This window comes from Xyrauchen texanus, chromosome 21 (genome assembly GCF_025860055.1).
Source record: "Xyrauchen texanus isolate HMW12.3.18 chromosome 21, RBS_HiC_50CHRs, whole genome shotgun sequence".
Lineage (NCBI taxonomy): Eukaryota > Metazoa > Chordata > Actinopteri > Cypriniformes > Catostomidae > Xyrauchen > Xyrauchen texanus.
The window spans coordinates 15,272,984-15,295,819 of NC_068296.1; the positions used below are offsets into that span (position 1 = coordinate 15,272,984).

A 22,836-nucleotide genomic window follows, 5' to 3' on the forward strand; every position below is an offset into this window, starting at 1 on the left:
TGGTGCAAACTACATAATGAAAATGTAGTCAATAAACAGCAAAGGGGCCATTTGGACCGAACACATTCCTGTATTTAAAAAAACGAGACACAGTGCAATGAATGGGACAGAACACAGGTGTCTCAAGATGTGTTTCATTAAGTTGAAGCTCTTTTTAACACAGGGTGAATTGCAGCATCGGTGCTACTGGGGGCCTTTCCACATCACTTCCAGCATTGACCAGCATTGATCAATTCTATAAAATGAATCAGACTTCCCAACAATCAACATCAGTAGTTACAGACTGTAAGTCAACATAAATGAAACTGCCCACAAAATCATCAACATTGTGTTGATAGTTTTATCTGTCCGAAGACACATGCTAGTCAAGACAATTTTATTTGTATAGTGCCGTTCATAACATACATTGTTTCAAACAGCTTTACAGAAGATCAGGCACTAACAGAAAATAAAACTGTAATGTCTATAATGTCGATGCTACAATATCTGTTATATGTGAAGGCAATGGTAAGTGAATGCTGACACACTAACACACAAACAGAGTTAAGGGCAGGAACCTCAGTGATCAAATATCCTTTTATTCAGTTTACAAAGCTTACGGAATGGCAAGTACACAGTACAATAGTGTTCTGACACCGAACACACCCGAATATACAGAATATTCTACAATACCAAAACAATAGCCGCACAGAAACACTTATGCATTGGTTGATAAATGTATTTCAATTACAATTCAATCTTCTGTCAAATAGTTGAGTGGAAAGCATGAAAACAGGGAATTAAAAAGGTGACATTTCGCAAGGAGCCAGTGCACAAAAATTGGCAAAATTGATATGTACAATATATGTACAACAGCACTATATACATCCAGTTGTTTAAAAAATAAAATCATACATCTTGTACATCTCCAACATGACAGGAATTCATTAGGATAAGGATGTCAAGTGGCACATTTTCTGTCTGTGCTATAATTCCTTCAGTTATGAGAACAAATACACTGTTATCATGTTCCTATAAGTATCAAAAAGTCTTTGTGGAAATGTATGGCGGACCATTCACAAACACAATCATACATACACACTTACAGTACACACTCAAAAACAGGCACACACTTACAATCAGACAAACGTGTACTAATAAAGGGCACAAGTGTAAACATACAATAAAATACACTTAAATAAGCAGGATTCAAGGACGCTGAATCACTGGCCTTAAAACACTTGCTGTATTTTTAACTAATTTGTAAAGGTCAGTACAGTTCCTTCAGCTGGTAGAGGAGTGGTCTTCTCCTTCTCTTCTCAGGTCTTTATTTTATAATGTAATGTAATGTTCAACAGCAGAGGATGATTAAAGGTGCTGTAATAGAATGGCATACAGAAAATTGGAATGGCATACAGAAAATATATCCATTACTCAACGGATATCACTGAATTATGTGTCCTGAAATATATAAAGTCTCTGAAATAGTCCTAGGCTTTGTAAAAAGCAAAAACAGCTCTGACAGCAGGCCAGACAGTCAGATTCTTTTTTTAGCCAATCAGAAGACTTTGAGGCACTTTCTGCCTTTTAAAGGAATAGTTCAGCAAAAAATATAAATTCTCTCATCCTTTACTCACCCTTATGCCAGAATGCTGACTTTGTTTCTTCTACTGAACACAAAGTTATCTCAGCTCTGTAGGTCCATTTAATGCAAGTCAACAGGGTCGAAACCATTGAAGCTCAAAAATAGCACATACAGGCAGCATAAAAAAATCTTTGTTTGTGTTCAGCAGAAGAAAGAATGTTCTACATATCTGGGATGGCAATAGGGTAAATGACAAGAGAATTCAAATTTTGGGGTGAACTATTCCTTCAGTCATTTTGCATGTTCACAGGGCAGCCCATTTATGGGAAGCAGGAAGCTGAAAGCATGGTGCTTAGAGTGAATCATTCAAGTCAAATGGCATATTCATCTTAAAAGCAGTTGCAAGTTTGTTGTGTGAGAACGCAAATTTGCAACTGCTGCTTGCTGCAAGACAGATGACACGACGCTGCTCTTTTACTCCATTTGACTACAATGGTTTAAACAACAGTATATTTTGAGGGTGGGTTTTAGAAAAAGGGGTTGTGTCTTATTCATATGTTCTGAAATGATTTACATCTCTTACAGCACCTTTAAGACACATCAACTGCATTAGAGCACTATCCTCGAAAACCAGGAAACTCCCTGTGGCAATCGGGTGGTCACACCTCCAATTCCTGGTTGTCTGCATAGTGGAAACGGTTCAGTTTCTCTCGCTCACGATTACAAATGTCCAACTTGGGCCCATGGGCTGGCTTTAGAGCTTTGGAGGGCGCAGGTGAGGGGGGAAGTGTAAGCTCGATCTCTTCACTGCAGAGCTCTGGCACGGAAACGGCAGGTACTGTCTGGGCAGGGGGCAGTAGGGCCACGCTGTTGTCCAAGTTATGGATGAGAGTGCAGAACTGCCGCTGGTTATTAATGGCATTGTCCTCAGGTGCTGAAATGCGCAGCTGCTCTTTGGTACGATGACGGTGGTGCATACGGGAGAGCATTAGCGCACATACAGAGCAGCCGCCTGCGACAAGCAGGGAAAATATTCCCACCAACACCATATAAACACTGAACCCACCTACACCAAAGTCTGACACTGCTCCTAAATTACAAAGGAGAAAAAGCCAGATAATTTCAGCTGTTTAAGACCCCATTTTTGCTGGTGAACAAAGTATATGTAAGTTATAATTTACAGTCAGTGGGTCATTAATGTAAAATAAACCCTGATGAATGATTAGGTCTTATATCAACTTTAAGAGGTTAATTTTGGGATAATGACTGACTGACTGTACATTATACTACTTATAACATGGATGAAACATTTTTAATATATGAACATACAAATTTTCTTTGAGCTAAAATTATTTTTAAGTGAGAATACATACATTTTAATTTGAACTGCATGAAGAAATGATTTGAATACAAAATTCCATGAGTGATCTATCAGAATCAAGTGTTCCAGAGAACTGTGTAATTAAAGGGAAAGTTAAAAAATTTAATTCTCTCATCATTTTTTCACTCTCGCGCTATCCCAGATGTGCATGACTTTCTTTTCTTCTGATGAACACAAAGATTTTTATAAAAATATCTCAGATTTGTAGGTCTATACAATGCGATACAACATTCTCCTACCTGCCCAGTAGGTGGCGATATGATGAAAAATGTGTATCGCCAAAAACAAAACAAAAAAGGAAATAAAATACTTAAATATTGATCTGATTCTCACCCACACTTATCATTTGGCTTCTGAAGACATGGATTTAACAACTGGAGTCTTATGAATTACTCTAAACACTTTGATGATGAGCTAAATTTCACAGACCACATCTCAAAGACTGCAAGATCATGTAGATTTACACTCTACAATATCAGGAAGATAAGACCCTTCCTCTCTGTACATGCCACACAACTGCTCGTTCAGTCACTTGTCATAACTACACTGGACTACTGTAACATTCTCATTGCAGGCCTTCCTGCACGTGCTATTAGACCTCTCCAAATGATCCAGAATGCAGCAGCACGTCTGGTCTTTAATGAACCAAAGAGAGCATGTTACACCACTCTTTGTTTCTCTCCACTGGCTGCCGGTTCATGCACGTACTAAATTCAAGGCCCTGATGCTGGCATACAAAACAGTCACTGGGTCTGCTCCAGCATACCTAAAAACATTTATGCAGAGCTACGTTCCCACCAGAAGCCTGCGGTCGGCTAAAGAACGTCGCCTTGTCATACCAAAACAAAGAGGCACCAAAACACTTTCCCGGACTTTCAGTTTCATCATGCCACGGTGGTGGAATGACCTTCCCAACTCAATCCGGGAAGCTAACTCACTCTCTATCTTCAAAAATGGCTAAAAACACATCTTTTCCAAAAGCACTTAACCGGTCACAAAAAAAATTATATTTAAATCTGTTTTGTATACTATTCTGATGATAGTGAAACTTTGTAGTATGGCACTTTTTGTACCACTTTCTCCTTCAGATGATTCACTTATGTTTTCCTCTTTTGTAAGTCGCTTTGGATAAAAGCGTCTGCCAAATGAATAAATGTAAATGTACTTTTATGCTGCCTTTTATATGCTTTTTGCACCTTCAAAGTTCTGTCCACATTCACTTGCATTATATGGACCTAAAATATTCTTCTAAAAATCTTTGTTTGTGTTCAGAAGAAGAAAGAAAGACATACACATCTGGGATGGAATGAGGGTGAGTAAATGATTAGAGAATTTTCATTTTTTGGGTGAACTAGTCCTTTAATAAAATTCTATTTACCTTTTTTATGACACAGCAACCCTATTTAACTGTTTAAGTCACTAACCTTGGCAGTGGGGTTCATGACATGGATCATTCAGGCTCATGCACTCATTTCCATGGAAGCCCTCAGGACAAGCACACATGTTGCCTCCTTCCGTACTGCGACATGGCACATCCTTTGGGCAAGGGTTGGGATTGCAAAGATCCAGTGCCATCTAAAACACAAGAACTGCAATTAACTTTACTGAGAATGGACACAATGCAGTATAGACAAAAAGTCTAAATATTTATAAAGCCACAAGATATGCAAAAGTCGCAAAATAAATGTGGCGCTCCCGTGCAAGATGCAACACACCAATCAAGCAACTCAGTCTAGTAAGTATACATAAATGCATTCAGTGTAAATCGCCCCTAGACTTAAATTATCTACAAAACAATGTTCTGTACATTAACCGGATCCAGCTGAATTTATTGCAGAAAGCTGTATAGAAGAAAATAAAGCAAGCTTTGCAACCACCATTACTATTAACCAAATAAGCACTTGCCTCACAATAGGTGCTAGTGTATCCCAGAGGGCATCTACAGAACACTCCTCTGCCTCCCTGAGGTTCCACGCACTGCCCTCCATTTAGACAAGGGTTGCTGTTACAGGCGTTCAGTACTGTCTGGCAGAGTTTACCAGAGAAACCCGGCAAACACACACACTGAGAATCCTGTACATGCCAAGCACGTCACACATATTTACATTAAATATACTGAAGGAGCAATGGATAAATCTGAGAATTAATTCCTATCTTTGAGGAGCTAGTAATCTTAGTGAAGAAAATCACTGATATGGAACGAAAGTTCACAGTGACTGTACAAAATGTGTGTCTTACCTCACAGTGTCCTCCATTCAGACACAAGCCCTGGCAGCTATTGTTCCCTGTTGAATAGATGATATTTAAGAAAATCAATAGCCAACAAAGTGAAAACATGCAGAACAAAAGAGACTGGCTAACTAAATTCACTTTGTACCACAGTATAAGACTTCATCAATACAATATAAATACAATAATTATTCTATAGAGAACTACTGGTGAATGCTGTGTATGTGAAATGTGTCCATGTGGACAATGATGAGATTTTAGATGAGCTTGCTCTAAAATAATTTTCCACCAGCACTTAAACTGTCATGTTTGATTGAAAGGTAACTCTTAGAGTTTTTTTTTTTTTTGCTGGTTCTGTGAAAAGTATACCATATGTCACACACTACAGCATCATCTTATACTCACGGATGTCACAGTTTGGCCCCGACCAGCTAGGAAGGCAGTCACACAAATAACCTCCAATTAGATTACGGCAGGAATGGGCATTGACACATACACCAGTCTCACACTCATTAGTGTCTGAGGAAGAGGGAAGAGCAAAGAAGCAAAGCGATAAAGTGAGGCAACATTCGGAATAGCAAGGCAAGGCAATTTGTTTATATGTTCCATTTATTATTAATAATCACAATAAACAATTCTTTCACCTAGTAACATAGTTCATGAGTCTCACTTTGGGCAATGTATGATTGCAAAGCAACAAAATGACCAAAAAGGTGGTTCACATGGTGCAATAATGTAGAATTCAGCTGATTTGTGGTCACAAGGATATGTAAATTGGCTCAAATAAAATGGCTTTGAATCAGATTTCAGCCAATCAGATTTTTAGAGATGGGCCTATCTGTTTTATAATATATACAGCATTTTTCAATACTAGGTATGGAAATTGTAAGGAATTTAAGGATTATGGTTCTGATTCCAATTCCTCTAAACGATTCTGGTTCCTTAATGGTTCCATCAACAATTATTTTAGTAATTTTGAGGAAGAAATATTTTGAAATAAGAAATGCAGATCTTATTGGATTTATTGCCCTCTTGTTACTAAATTATGAGAGTATTTCACATTTTAACAGAACAAATTCTTGCAAAGGGTGTAAATACATACATTTAAATTATTATATTTTACAACTAATTTGGTCTACAACAAAACTCATAATGTGTATTTTTAACTACACATTGTCTTATCAACAACCATCCAGTAATTACTCTGATTTAAGTCATATACACTCACCTAAAGGATTATTAGGAACACCATACTAATACTGTGTTTGACCCCCTTTCGCCTTCAGAACTGCCTTAATTCTACGTGGCATTGATTCAACAAGGTGCTGAAAGCATTCTTTAGAAATGTTGGCCCATATTGATAGGATAGCATCTTGCAGTTGATGGAGATTTGTGGGATGCACATCCAGGGCACGAAGCTCCCGTTCACATCCCAAAGATGCTCTATTGGGTTGAGATCTGGTGACTGTGGGGGCCATTTTAGTACAGTGAACTCATTGTCATGTTCAAGAAACCAATTTGAAATGATTCGAGATTTGTGACATGGTGCATTATCCTGCTGGAAGTAGCCATCAGAGGATGGGTACATGGTGGCCATAAAGGGATGGACATGGTCAGAAACAATGCTCAGGTAGGCCGTGGCATTTAAACGATGCCCAATTGGCACTAAGGGGCCTAAAGTGTGCCAAGAAAACATCCTCCACACCATTACACCACCACCACCAGCCTGCACAGTGGTAACAAGGCATGATGGATCCATGTTCTCATTCTGTTTACGCCAAATTCTGACTCTACCATCTGAATGTCTCAACAGAAATCGAGACTCATCAGACCAGGCAACATTTTTCAAGTCTTCAACTGTCCAATTTTGGTGAGCTCTTGCAAATTGTAGCCTCTTTTTCCTATTTGTAGTGGAGATGAGTGGTACCCGGTGGGGTCTTCTGCTGTTGTAGCCCATCCGCCTCAAGGTTGTGCGTGTTGTGGCTTCACAAATGCTTTGCTGCATACCTCGGTTGTAACAAGTGGTTATTTCAGGCAAAGTTGCTCTTCTATCAGCTTGAATCAGTCGGCCCATTCTCCTCTGACCTCTAGCATCAACAAGGCATTTTCGCCCATAGGACTGCCGCATACTGGATGTTTTTCCCTTTTCACACCATTCTTTGTAAACCCTAGAAATGGTTGTGCGTGAAAATCCCAGTAACTGAGCAGATTGTGAAATACTCAGACTGGCCCGTCTGGCACCAACAACCATGCCACGCTCAAAATTGCTTAAATCACCTTTCTTTCCCATTCTGAGATTCAGTTTGGAGTTCAGGAGATTGTCTTGACCAGGACCACACCCCTAAATGCATTGAAGCAACTGCCATGTGATTGGTTTATTAGATAATTGCATTAATGAGAAATTGAACAGGTGTTCCTAATAATCCTTTAGGTGAGTGTAAGTCTTAAAGTTGCACCAAGTATTTTTTTTTTTTAATTCATCTTAAACTTGGACACTGACACCTTGCGGGAGTAGAATTGATAGAAAAAAGGGACTTAAGTGTTGTTCTGTATGTATTGTATTGCTGCCTTCTGGAGCTTCAAAATGTTGGTACCTATTCACTTGCATTGTGAGGGCCCACAGAGCTAAAATATTCTTCAAATATCTTAATTTTATGTTCAGCAGAAGACAGAAAGTCATACATATATGGGATGCATGAGGGTGAGTAAATGATGAGATCAGAGTGGTGGTGGCGTAGTGGTCTAACGCAAATAACTGGTAATCAGAAGGTCGCTGGTTCGATCCCCACAGCCACCACTATTGTGTCCTTGAGCAAGGCATTTAAGTCCAGGTTGCTCTGGGGGGATTGTCCCTGTAATAAGTGCACTGTAAGTCGCTTTGGATAAAAGCGTCTGCCAAATGCATAAATGTAAATGTATTCGACTGGTCATGTAATTTTAACATGGTAGCCCCATGAGGGGACTCTCTCCAAGTATAATACAACAGATTTTATAAGGTTACTGATATCACTGGAGTCTTCATCTCATGTGAGTGCTCATGATATTATATATATGTTTCAAAATTACAATACATTTCTTTAGATGTAAAACTTTAAAATTAGGAAAATATTACTGAGTGCACCTTTTAAGTATCTAAAAAAAACAAAGTAACTGTTCTTGGTTAAATTTAAATTGAACTGACTCATTAGAGCCATTTGTTCAGAAATCTGACTGCACTGGTTGCAGTGTAAGTTTCGTGCTGTAGATTCAAATGAAAAAACTAATAAGAGTCTTTTGTTCAGGAATCAGACTACAATGGTAGTCACTATGCACCATAGTATAACACTTCATCAATACAATATGCATGCAAAAATGATTCTATAGAGAACTATGTTTCATGGTGCAGATTCAATAGCAGTGTTGCAGTGCCACCAAATGGTAGCAGGAAACACTGCAAAAGTAACTTAGCACAGTGTACCATTCACATTGGCATAGGTATGCATGTTTGAGTCAGAAAAATAATTAAGTTCCTGTTTTTTTTAATTATTCATTTAGAATGTCTTGAGATGTTGCTTCAATATATCCACATAATTTTCTTTGCTCATGATGCCATCTATTTTGTGAAGTGCACCAGTTCCTCCTGCAGCAATGCACACCCACAATATGATGCTGCCACCCCCAAGCTTCACGGTTGGGATGGTGTTCTTCGGTTAGCAAGCATCACCCTTTTTCCCCCAGACATAACAATGGTTATGGCCAAACAGTTCAATTTTTGTTTCATCAGACCACAGGACATTTCCCCAAAAAGTAAGATCTTTGTCCCATGTGCACTTGCAAACTATAGTCTGGCTTTTTTATGGCAGCTTTGGAGCAGTGGCATCTTCTTGCTGAGCAGCCTTTCAGGCTATGTCTATATAGGACTCATTTGTGGATATAGATACTTGTCTACCTGTTTCCTTCAGCAACATCACAAGGTCCTTTGCTGTTGTTCTGAGATTGATTTGCACTTTTTGCACCAAACTATGTTCATCTCTAAGGGACAGAATGTGTCTCCATCCTGAGCGGAATGATGGCTACCTGGTCCCATGGTGTTAAAAATTGCATACTGTTGTTTGTACAGATGAACGTGGTACCTTCAGGTGTTTGGAAATTGCTCCCAAAGATGAACCAGACTTGTGGAGGTCCACAATTGTTTTTCTGAGGTCTGGGCTTTTTTCTTGTGATTTTCCCATAATTTCAAGCAAATAGGCACGGAGTTTGACGGTAGGTCTTAAAATACATCCATAGGTACACTACCAGTTCAGTACACCCACTATCAGAAGCTAATTGGCTAAATGTAATTTCCTAGAATTTTCCAAGCTGCTTTAAGGCACAGTTAACTTAGTGTATGTAAACTTCTGACCCACTGGAATTGTGATATAGTCAATTAAATGTCTGTAAGGTAACAATCTGTCTGTAAACAATTGTTTGAAAATGACTTGTGTCATGCACAAAGTAGATGTCCTAAATGACTTGCCAAAACTATAGTGTGCTAATATGAGATCTGTGGAATGGTTAAAACATTTGTTTTAATGACTTAAACCTAAGTGTATGTAAACTTCAACTTTTTTATCCCCATCATTACTGAATCCTCATTTTATGTTTTTAGTTTACTGTGCTATTGTATGCATTTATAGACAAAATATTTTAGTATTACGGTTCACTTGCATTATTAACTGAGGCTGTACAATTTAATATAAAAATGATAAAGTCTTCCATTGAACTTGTATCAGCCATATCACCTCATAATTTGATAAGTGTAGTACAAAACATTAATAGTAGATAAAACACTAGAAAACATATATTAAAATATACTGGTAGTGATTGAGTCTCCTGTTCTTAATAGAAACGAGCTTTGAGTGTAGTGTCGGAAAAGTGCTAATTGTGTAAAGTTAATTAATTCAAAATATGTGAATACGAGTGTTGTTTATTTTCATAAAAGCAAGTAATATTTCAGTTTTAAATGTTTAATCGTATAGTATTATATCAACACAAAAATAGCATGTAATTGTCTGCTCTGAATATCTCCAGTCATGATCACACAAAGGCAAAGCTAAAATCATGAGATTCATTCACCAGAAGAGCAGAAACAGGAATCACTTTTAGTGTTCTTCTGCAAATTGCTTGCAATTTTAAGTTTCAAAAACAGATGTCACTAGAGAGCACAAAGTTACATAGTACTGCTTTAAATTCAAAATCTCTTGCTTTTAAATTACTGGTAAAATACTTAATTCCTTGTATAAAAAAATAATAAAAAAATAAATAAAATATATTACTTCTATCCACAATTGTCGTGTCTGTTTTGATTAAAACACACATCTCACCCTCAATGAGAGATCTCTTTGTGCTGATGCTAGCAGCTGTTTTCTGAGGCGTCACTGTGACACATGAGTGCATTTGAGAGAGCAGTCAGCCGTCCAGACAGACTGATACACTCCACAGAGTTAGAGCTGATTTAAGCCTCAGGGGGCAATGGAGTGTGAGAAAGACTCTCCCACCAGTCAACAACATTAGCGGCAGATCCAGCCACACGTAATTTTGATTCAGCAATTAAATATACTGCACATTGTAGCATGAAATTGACTGATCTAGGTTAACAGATAATTGTTTGTGGAACAGTGATGCAGAGGTATGATGAATAACAATTTCAATGTGGCTTGTGCTGATATGGAATTTTTAAAGAACCCAACCCCCAAATCAAAACTGGATTTTTATTTAAAAAAAATTGCTTTTATTCAATATCTACTAGCTTTGAGGCCATCTATATTTTAGTGTACTCCTAAAATTTCACAAAACTCACTTGTACTGTAATTGCATCAAAAATAAACAGTCTTTCCCTTCCTGGAGAACGGACCAAAAAGATTGATGACAACAGATATTTGTCCATTCAAATGCTTTGTAGAATGAGAATGTCCTTCCCCCTAGTACCACCTTCATCTGACTAGCAAGTAGCAAATTATGGTTTACTAGGTAAAAGCGATCTCTTTGAAATGTCCCACCCAAACTGCCTGTTTCATAAAGAAATATGTTAACACAGGACAGAAAACTGTGCTCCTAAACCATTGCTTGTGTTTGCTTCCAACAGAAAGCTGAGCCTTTGAACACAATGCTAAACACGATGCCAGTCCCCTGCCTTCTGTATTATTTTTTATGGTTTCGTAGAGTAAATCCCTTGATGCAGGGCAAGTCCACGTACCCTCTGAGTATGAGATGAGATGAAACAAGTGAGAACAGGTGTTCATGTTACAGACAGGTAAGGACAGTTTAAAACAAGTTTAAACAGGTAGAGGCAGGTTTCGTCAGGTGTGGTTGTGAATGTGTATCAGGGTAAGGCTAAGTTAGGCAAGTGTGGACATGTATGGACAGCTTAGGACAGGTGAAGGTAGAGTGTTTACCAAGCTGGCAGGTCCTGCCAGACCAGAATGGAGGACACAGACACAGGAAGCCTTGTGGAGTCTCTTTACACGTAGCTCCACGCCCACATGGACTGGAGTCACACAATAACACTGCTGCAGGGAAGAAAAAAATGGGTTCTCAGAATCATCATTGTGAATTAATTGCCATTAAACTGAGTCAAATACTATCTATCTATCTATCTATCTATCTATCTATCTATCTATCTATCTATCTATCTATCTATCTATCATTTTGGTGTGTGTAGTATCTGCATCTGTAGGCATGAGGGTCAGGACAAGGTAATTAATGTGATAAGTCCTGTGTGTGTGTGTATGTGTGTGTATAAATGCTGGAGGTTGTGTTATGACATGGATGAATAGCAAGTTATAGTTATGGGTTTTCATACTGCAGATTTTGTTCCTGAGGCTGCTTTTTTATTCCTACACTCACCCTGTGGATCCTGAACAAACACAGATAAATCAAACAGAAAGAGAGATACAGAGTAAGACAGAGAAGAGATATCTCCTCCCTGTAGGCCAATTTATTCTCTTCATACCTTATTTGAAATTTAAGCTAACTCAAAGGTAAAGTTAAAAATGCCTGATGCACATTTTTGTGGGGAAATTTCTGTTATATGACTACATAAACCTTTGGTCTTCTCAAAGGGCAAAATATCTGGTGACGTCTGAAGACTCTGTTCAATTACAGTAAATACAATCTTTGAGAACATTTTCTGTGTGTCTTATTGCTCCAGAGTCTATACTGTCCTTTAGTGTCATGTGCTAGAATCTATTCAAACATCAGTGAATAAAAAATGCCTGAGCTGTTATTCAAACATAGTGGGGACTGACTTCTATCTTAACATCAAACACACCTATTATTAGCGTAAATGCTTTAAAAGGTGGCTTTAAGAGAATTTCCAGCTTTGATCTGAGCCTAAATGTATCAGCACACTGAACACACTTTAGTTATCACACGTTTGAAAAACCATCTGAAAATATGACCCTGGTCACTACAGTCAGTCAGTTTCTTCATTCCTGAGGAGCTACTCAAATCTTATCTCTCAAAATCATATTACATCAGCTGTGCATCCTAGATGTGTGTGTGTGGCTGCTGATTGTGTATCTTGGTGTATTCCTGACTGAAATTGTCTGCAGCAGAACAGGAAATAGCAGCTGCATTTGATTGCTGCTGATTGCAGTCAAAGCAGGTGTGTGCATATATGTATTACTGCAAGTACCGGCAGTACAGGTGGGTCCTGTCCAACCCTGTGCACATACACAGCTGAATCCTGTCGGGTCTTCATTACACGTTCCACCATTCTCACATGGAGAGGAGAGACAGGCATGCTCCACTGTGGGGACAAAGATTAAGAGATAATGTCTGTATATCGCTTAGACATACTTATATTGAAGGAGGTCCCCAAATCATATCAAGAGACCAGAATAATCATAAAGACTTGGGGGTGAGCTCTTTTGACCTGGGCCTGTAAGTAACCACCCAGGACACCATAACATCTGCATAGCACATGCTAACAACCACTCAGAACAACTTAGTAGCCACATTGCACCTCCCTGGTAACCACTGTATCTGTATGTAAAATAGTTTCATCAGGACAGTACTGAATGAAAAAACTATTTTTATGATCCTTATTCTTAAATAAATAAACAACTTGCTGATTCTGTATGTAAACGTATGATCTCAACTGTAACTCTTGGTTTGAGGAATCAAACATCAAAGCATCTGTGATGTAAATGTATCTCTAGCCATCAACACCTCACAGAGACACATCAGAAATCACCCATTAACACAGGGTAAATTTAAGATTATAGAGGTGACAAGGATATAATTGATAATGAATTTAAACTCAAGCTGGGTGACACAAAGAAAAATAGGGACTGAAAGCACAAATAACATGCAAAGCTCCAACATCCAAAGCTCTGTTGGTCCAGAAATCAGCCAACTGATTTTCCCTGCTGTCCCTATTAATGTATCAATAATACAGCAAAATCCCAAAACATTAGAATCAAAAAGGTTGTAATTCAGCACATCTTTTAGGGTTTGTTGTAATAGGCTGACTTGTCTGACATACTTTATAGTTGTGTTTTATAGACTTATAGGCTCACCAATGTCACAGTTGCGGCCACGGAAACCCTCCTTGCAAATACACAAGTACTCATTTGGTTCAGTGTTGGTACAAGTACCACTGTTCTTGCAGGGCTGATGGGTACCACAATAATTCAGATCTAAATATGAGAGAGAGACAGACAAAAAGCAATTAGGAAAATTTAAATGTATTCATTTAGCAAACAATTTGATCCTAAATTGACTTACAAATGAGAATAATACAAGCAGAAGCAATTAATCCAAGAATATCAGAGAGTAATCAAAGATTTTTAATAATAGTATTCATCAAAGGATGAAATGTTTGTTCTTATTCATCAAAATGTTACAACTTGCTCTGCCCTCGATAACAAATTTCTTATCTGTCTAATGTCACCAAGACAACCATTTTCACAATTCAAACAGTTCCAGATGGATAAAATCAAGTCCTGTCTAACAACATTTATCATTAAATATGCAATTTCACCCAGAACTGCATCAGATTATGGAAGCAAAAATATGGTTTCAAATGGCGTTAAATGTTGTCTCAGAAACATTTGAAAACTAACGGTAAGGATAAAACCGATGTAAATTTGTCATTATTTAATTTTGTCCTTGTTCCAAAAAACAAGAAACACAAACAGTCTTCCAACCTATAGCGAAAAAATTAAGTAAAGCCAACAGTGCACCTACACAAACACACATACAAATAATTAGAATTGATTTTTAATAATTATAAAAATGTAAATTATTAAATTAATTATTATTCATTTAAATTACCTCCAAATGCATTGATAGCATCAGATATATGGAAAACAGCTTGTAATGCATAAAGGGACAATCTCTTATTTGTTGATTCAGACTATCCTGCCACAGACTATCTTAACAGAAAATCGCTAATTTTTGGCTCAAGTTTTTTTCTTCTTTTCATTTTTTCTCTCCACTAGTTTAAAATGATATCAAACAATTGACTGTTTGTTTAATTTTTGTTTTTTGGAGAGCAATAAACCTTTATTTTGGGCATGCCACTTAAACAGAAAATCTTTAAAAACACCTTCAGATCTTAAAGGGTTAACCAACTTTATAAGAAACTTATATCAAAGTATTATTTTCTCTAGTACTTGTAAGCTTTTCAATAATGTAAGTCCATTGCAATGCATTCTAGGACTGCATTCTTCATGAAGGATACATGCCATGTTGCCCATTATATGGTCTCTTATGAGGCAGCATAATTTAAATGCCAACTGCATCTTTTGGAACAGCACTCCTATAATGCCTTAAAATGTGGTGCTCACTAGGTTTAGGAACGTGTGTGTGTGTGTGTGTGTGTGTGTGTGTGAGACAGAGTTCAAGCTACAATCTAAGGTTCCCTATCAAAAGCTACACTTTGAAGCTGCGTTGATTTAGCGATTTGGGAACGTCTTTTAGGAGTGACCAGATGTGAATATGTGTGCAACACGTCAGTGAAATTTGACTGGAATTTATAGCCTCTGCTGGTGACATCATCATGATGCACCGGTACCAGGGGCAATAAATGGATTCGCCACAGGAGCATCATCAGGTCTTTTGTCTTCAGACCATTCTGTGTGTGTTGTGCTTCTCAAGCCTGTCAAAACTTTCTACTTTCTTCTGATAGGAGTTAGATTTGTTAGGCAGTGTGCAGAAAACCTTTCTTTCTTCCTTAACATGAGCAATAAGCAAGGAATTATTGTTTACGCCATATGGCTGAAGCGGACACACACCAGCTTTGTTTTGGCCGGTCGATGGCTGCTTTGGTCAGCATGGAGAGACATTTATGGTTGAACCTTTCGGGCATCAGCGATAAGGACAAAATGTACTTTCTTGATGCCCCGGTTTCACCTTCTGGCCTGTTCAGTGACTCGATGAACACTGTCATCACTAGGTTTCAGGAGGCGAAGGGTCATGAGGAAGCCTTCGGGCAATTCCTTCCTCGCCGCACTAAGGGGGAGGGGCCGCCGGCCACCCAGCCCCGCCCCTTCCAGAAGGGAGGCTCATAAACAAAATGTGGCGGACCGCGCTCCCACTCGTAAGTACTGGGGACCAGTTCGTCACCCTCAGCAGCCTCCAAAGCAAGACCTCAGGATCATTATCTCCAGAAAGAGAAAGTCCCGACAGTCTTGCACCCAGCCTTGTGGAGGTAGCCCCCCTCGATATGGGGCGCATGAAACATCCACCTGCACCTTCCCGATACCCCCACGAAACCTCTCCATTCCCACCACCTCTGGTGTTTTGGGAGTTAGTCCTAAGGACACCAAACAAACAATATCACATTGGGTGAGGGTTGCTATTGCCCTGGCCTATGAGGCGCACTGTCAAGCTTCGCCAGTAGGTATCAGGGCTCATTCTACCAGGGGGATCGCTTCCTCTAAAGCTTTGACTGGAGGTGTCCTTCTACAGCATGTTTATAATGTGGCAGGCTGGTCCTCTCCGCGTACATTCATAAGAGTTTATAGTTTGGATGTTCATGCCAATCCGGGCTTTTACGTCCTTGAGTCAACATCACAAGCTCATGTCTGAGACCTCTCACGTTCTTGTGAGCACAAACTACATAACTGTAAGGGGTCCAGACATCCGCAGTGCGTGGGTATTCTTGTTCCCAAAGCGCTAAATCAGCGCAGCATCAAAGTGTAGCTTTTGATAGGGAACGTCTCAGGTTACTTAACTGTAACCCTTGTTCCCTTAAAGAGCATAACGAGATGCTGCGCTTCATTGCCACACCGAGGATGCCCCGGGACTGCTCTTCAGACAAAATACCTGACGATGCTCCTGTGGCACATCTATTTATAGCCCCTGGTACCGGCGCATCCTGATGATGTCACCAGCAGAGGCTATAAATTCCAGTCAATTTCACTGATGTGTTACACACATATTCACAGCTGGTCACTCCTAATACCAGGGCTCCCATGACTTTTCTACACCGTTTTCAGTTTCAGTAAGAATTTTTACTAGATAGTAAATAATCAGACAACCCAATCAGATAGATAGTCAGACAGACTATATCTAGGCCTTGAAATCACAATTTTATAATTTCCTGATCTTTACAGGTTTTCTGGGACTGTGAAAACCTGAAAAGTACACATTTGCTTGTTTGCAGGCATACACTCACACATACACATTTTGTCTTGTTGGAGCTGTCATCTCACCTTTGTCACAGAGCAGGCCGCCCCAATTTGTGTCACATACACACTTCCAGGGTTCAGTGCAAGTGCCATGATCACACCCAGGAAATGTCTCACACTCATCGCACAGATCCCCCTTCCAGCCATAATGACACCTACAGACAGTGAGAGAGGGAATTATAAATGAATAGACATAAAGACGTGTGCAAAATACACAAACAAAAGTAAACAGGTATTGAATCTGCCATGCTTCAGTGCTCTGTTGAGCATGTACAGAGGTTGCTTGATATTTCTCTAACAGTCTTCTTGCTCTGACTCACTTGCACTCTCCTGGTAGATGGCATGAGCCATGGTCCAGATGACATCCCTGCTTGCACGCCGCTATACATAGGTACATACACAGACAGCATTGCTTTAGATAAATGATGATGTGAATAGCACAGATGATCTGTTTGGCTGACCAGAGACAGGAATAATGATAACAATACTCTATCAAAATGGTATAGTTCACCTAAAAACTCTTCACTCTTACGCCTTCTCATACTTGTAAGACATTCTTTCTTCGGCAAAACACTATTTTTTTTAAAAGTATATATGAGGTGGTTTTGTTTTACTGCCTTTTATGTCCTTTTTTGAGCTTGAATGTTTTCGATCCCACTGACTTGCATTATATGGACATAAACACATCATATATCCATTAAAAAATAACTGCATTTGTGTTCCGCAGAAGAAAGTCATACAAGTTTGAGGCAGCATAAGGGAATTATAATTTTCAGCTATTAGTTTAATCATCTATGGCCAGTAGGTCATGAGGTCATGTGTTTGGCTTCATTTACATTATGCATTCTTTCATAAAGTACATGAAAATCTCGACCTACAAGTCCACAAGGTTAGTACTTTAGAAGCAGAAGCATCTAAAGAAAATGTGCTGGAGCCACTCACCTTGTCTGCACTCTGGTCCAGTCCAGCCCTCATTACACACCTTGCTACCAGAAGGGTCACAGTCGAAATGGCCGAAAAAGTCGTCTCGTGCACGGCAGAGCTTGTTGCAGAGTGGGCCATAGTAATTGGTATCACAGCGAAAGCGCAGGCGGTATTCGAGAGTGAACGCATGGCCGTGGTGGCGGAAGGGCTGCCACTGTTCCCCTGGATTCAGCATGGAGGATAGCAACACTCGTTCTACTAATTCATCCCGACCTGAATGGGGTGACAAAGAAATTTAAAATAATAAAATAACATTATTTTATTCGCAGCCTCATATATTTTGAATGGTGCAGTTAACTCAACTGAACCATTCTATTTGAATCATCCAAACCTTGGACATTTAAGAGGAAATAAAATTAAAAAAAATATCAAGTCAAGTAATTTTTCTTTGCTTAGCACTTTTCACAATACATGCAGTTTCAAAGCAGCTTTACTGAAAATTTTTGCAAATAAGAGTGACAGAGCATAAAGTATAACACTGAGCAGAGATAGACACATCTATGACGGCAGCATACTGAGGTTCACAGCCAACTCTGAGGGGTGATAGGACAACATTGAAGTTGTCCTATCTTCTTTCTCTCGCTTTAATCCCTGGTGTGTTCTATTGGACAGGTCTACAGAACTGCTGCGAGAGACAAGGTTTTTCAGGGAGACTGTTGGCCTGTCTCATCTGTCTCATCCTGTTTACAGTGCATTATCTCTCACAGAGCACTTCAGTTTGCTGTTAAAAGAAAGAAAGAACGAAAGCAAGAAAGAATCAAAGCAACCAAGAAATAGAAAAGAAAGAAATCATGAAAGAAAGCAAGAACAAAATAAAGCAAGAAAGAAAGAAAAAAGAATGAAAAAAAGAAATACAGATAGAAAGCAAGAAACCAAGAAAGACAGGAAGAATGAAAGCAAGAAAGAAAAAAGTAAAGAAAGAAAGAAAGAAACCAATAAAGAGAGAAAATATGAAGAAATAATGATGGAAAGAAAGCAATAAAAGAAACAAAGAAATGAAAAAAGTAATAAAGCAAGAAAACTGAAAGAAAGCAATAAAAACAAAGTAGAAAAGAAAGCAAGAAATAAATAAAAACAAAGTAGAAAAGAAAGCAAGAAAAGGAAATCAAAAAAGAAACAACAAAGAAAGCAAGCAAGAAACAACAAAGAAATTAATGAAAGAAAAAAGCAAGAAATAAATAAAAAGAAAGTAGTAAAGAAAGCAAGAAAAAGAAAGCAAAAAAGAAAGAACAAAGAAAGCAAGAAAGAAAGAAAGCAATAAATACGAAAGAAAGAAAGAAAAAGAAAGTAATAAAGAAAGAAAGAAAACGTCTAGGTTACGTATGTAACCTCCGTTCCCTGATGGAGGGAACGAGACGTTGTTTCGGAGAAGCAACACTAGGGGTCTCTCTCGAGCGCCGAATATGCCTCTGATCTATGAAAAAAGGGCAATGAGAAGTTGGCAGACAGTATTTGCATACCCCGCACCCGGACATACGGGTATAAAGGTGAGGAAATACTAGGAGTTCATTCAGGATTTTTCTGAGGAGCTGGAAATGGTCCGGACACTACAGTGGCTCGGCTCAGCGACGTGGCCGGGAGGACACAATGTCTCGTTCCCTCCATCAGGGAACGGAGGTTACATACGTAACCTAGACATTCCCAGTCTGTCGCTCTCTCGACGTTGTGTTGGAGAAGCGACACTAGGGGTCCAATTTAAATCACGCCATGCACTGAGCCGTGTACGTGTTCTGCTGACAGAGGAGCGGGCAGGTATTTCACGTGCACAGGCGACCAGCTGTGTCAGACTGCCTTGGCCTGAGAATGGTTGAAGGCCTCATGTCTAATAAATGAGATCATCTGGGCTCAAAAACAAAGGAATGAAAACAGGGAAGAGTGAAGGTGTTCAAACACAGATAAGTAATCCTAACAACCACACACACTCAATAAATATAAACTCATTACTACACCCAAAAGCACACACAAAATTCACACACACAGATCTGCTCGTCATGGTCTCATCTTCTGTTAATGGACTGCAGCATAATCACAGTTAGTGGTCCATTTATACATAATTCTACAATAGTCAGGGAGATGGTAATACTATAGCAGAGCTGCATTTACTGTATGTAGAGGAGCATGAACACTGTTTATCACTGACATGTTCATGCACATGATATGTGTGTAATCTCACACGTGTAAGATAACTATAACAATGTATATACATCAAAGGCATAAACAGTAATTAAACACTCAATATCATTCCTGGTCCTTTGAATTAATGATATTACAGCCGTGACCAAAAGTATTGGCAGTGACATCAATTTTGTGTTTTGCAAAGTTTGCTGCTTCAGTATTTGTAGATAATTTTTTCACATGTTTCTCTGGTATACTGGAAAACATGATAAACGTTTCACTCATTTTTTAAGGCTTTTTTTGGGCAAAAACATTTAATTTATGCAAGGAGTCAATATTTTCAGTGTTGATCCTTGTTCTTCATAACCTCTGCAATTTGCTCTGGCATGCTGGATATCAGCTTCTGGGCCAAATCCTGACTGATGGCGATCCATTCTTGCCTTATTAGTGCTCGGATTTGATCACAATTTGTGGGCTTCTGTTTGTCCACTCACCTTTTGATGATTGACCACAGGTTCTCAACTGGATTAATATCCGGGGAGTTGCCTGGCCACGGATCCAAAATTTCAATGCAATGATTTCCGAGCCACTTCATTATCACTCTTGCCTTGTGACATGGTGCTGTATCATGCTGGAAAATGCACGGATCATCACCAAATTGCTCCTAGATCGTTTCGAGAAGTTGCTCTTGCAGGACGTTTTGACACCATTCTTTATTCATGGCAGTGTTTTTGGGCAGAATTGTGAGAGTACCACTCCCTTGGATTAAAAGCAACCCCACACATGGATGGTCTCAGGATGCTTCACTGTTGGCACGACACAGGACTCATGGTAGCATTCACCTTTTCTTCTCCAGACTATCGATTTTCCAGATGTCCCAAACAGTTGGAAGGGGGCTTCAGACAAAATATCTTTACACCAGTCTTCTCCTGTCCAATACTTGTACTTCCTGCAGAATTTCAGTCTGTCCTTGATGTTTTTCTTGGAGAGAAGTGGCTTCTTTGCTGCCCTTCTTGACACCAGACCCAAAAGTCTTCACCTCACTGTGCGTGCAGATGCACTCACACCAACCAGTTGCCAATATTGAGCAAGCACTGGTGGTGACACGATTCAGTAGCGGACACCTCAGGAGTTAGTCCTGGCACTTGCTGGACACTCTGGGACGTCCTGAAGCCTTCTTCACTGCAGTTGAACATATCTCCTTGAAGTTCTTGATGATCAAGTAAACAGTTCTTTCAGGTGCAATGTTGTTTGCAGCAATTTCCCTGCATGTGAGGCCATTTTGATGCAATGCGATGATGACTGCACATCTTTCTTTAGAGGTAACCATCACTAACAAGAACACAATGATTGGAAGCACTACTTCCCTCTCCTTTTATAGCAAACAGTCTGCTCTTATAATCCAATCAGAATGAGGGATTTCACCCGACTAGTACTCATTCACACTTTACCAGGTGCTGCTGATATGATTAGTGAAATTATGTTAGCTGGTCATTTTGTGCCAGGACCATAAAACAGTGAAATTTGGGTTTTTGTAATAGTTCATTTTTTGGGCAATTAAGATTTTTGCAATTATTTAAAATGCATCTGATCACTCTGCACAACAATCTAGAAACAATGTGAATCAACACCACAACAACTGAAGCAGAAAAATTTGCGAAACACAAAATGTATGTCATTGCCAATACTTTTGGCCATGGGTGTAGATGTGGAGGGCAGATCCAGGGTAAGAGAATTCAAATGGCTATCGAATGGCTTCAGAAGACATTTAAGTGTGTTTTTGTCCTTTTTGAGGCTTGACAGTAAAAATAACCACTACTACTACTTTAATTGTATAAAAAAAGAGACGCTTGCACATTCTGCCTAACAACTCCACAGAAGAAAGGAAATTATAGGCCTACAGGTTTAGAACTTTTGTGTCCTTGTCACTGTCTCAATCATTCTCTCCCACACACACACACACACTCTTTCTCAATAGCAAAATGGATCAGGACGGACACTTTTAAAGACTGTTGAAGCTATATGAGACTCAGATACAGTACATGGCTGTGTTATAAGCCAGAGCTGGCAGGAAAAATAGCTCTCTAAATCTCGACTCAGCCCAGCTAAGCCTCACCTCATTGGAGACAGGCTCTAATCTAATGAATAAGAGAAGGGAAGGATAAAGTAAATGAAAAGACATGGCAGGAGCTAGAGGGCAGTGACAATGAGAGATAAAAAAGAAGAAAGACACAGAGAGATTGAGAAAAGAAACATGAGAAAATGAAGTTGGATTTCCAGGTGGAATTCAGAAAAGAGGTTGGAAGAAATGAAATAAGAATGAAGATAAAAGTGAGAAACAGTGTTGGAAAACAGAAACTGCATATCAGATCTGTAATGCTGATACCTGGGTCTCAAAACTTCAAGGAATTATGCAGTGTTGGCATTATTTACTCATTTACCCTCTTGATGTTCCAAACCTGTACATTGTTATTTTTTCAAGAAATGTAATCATTTTAAAGGAGAAGTTTTTAAGAACCTTTATGCATGTCTTTTCCATGCAACTAAAGTTCATAGTGACCACGGCAGTAAAGCTACTAAAAAGACATGGAATATAGAGTCATATGGACTACTTTATTAGCACTTTAGGATAGTGTGTTTGTTTTTTTAATTATTAGTAATGTTTCATTTGAGAGCCATGGACACTGGGAACTGTTGATGTATGCAAAAAACATTCTTCAAAAATTCTCCCCTTGTTTCTGAATCATTCCTGATTCAAATCATTTTACAAAACTGCAATCTGATTGTGTAGCTTTTTGTCTCTATTAATGCAACCTGGATTGGTATCGGCCTCAATGCTGACGTTTTTACATAATTTGGTTATCGGTCCGACGAGCCTGATCCAAATCCTGTGTGCTAGTCATATT

The 22,836-nt window shown here is 39.0% G+C and overlaps 1 protein-coding gene across 3 annotated transcripts in view; it reads right to left on the minus strand.

The window, feature by feature from the left end:
• Positions 1–542: 542 nt before the first annotated feature.
• Positions 543–22,836, minus strand: part of LOC127661723 (protein jagged-1b) — an 85,126-nt gene continuing 62,832 nt past the window's right edge. For all 3 annotated transcript variants that reach the window (XM_052152565.1, XM_052152564.1, XM_052152563.1), the window contains 11 exons: positions 17,774–18,028; positions 17,152–17,212; positions 16,856–16,986; positions 13,715–13,834; positions 12,829–12,942; positions 11,588–11,701; positions 5,580–5,693; positions 5,184–5,230; positions 4,851–5,018; positions 4,370–4,520; positions 543–2,654 (listed from right to left, as the gene is read on the minus strand). In XM_052152565.1, coding sequence (XP_052008525.1) covers positions 2,224–2,654; positions 4,370–4,520; positions 4,851–5,018; positions 5,184–5,230; positions 5,580–5,693; positions 11,588–11,701; positions 12,829–12,942; positions 13,715–13,834; positions 16,856–16,986; positions 17,152–17,212; positions 17,774–18,028 — 1,706 coding nt within the window. In that variant the 3' untranslated portion in view covers positions 543–2,223. The remainder of the gene's footprint in view (positions 2,655–4,369; positions 4,521–4,850; positions 5,019–5,183; positions 5,231–5,579; positions 5,694–11,587; positions 11,702–12,828; positions 12,943–13,714; positions 13,835–16,855; positions 16,987–17,151; positions 17,213–17,773; positions 18,029–22,836) is intronic.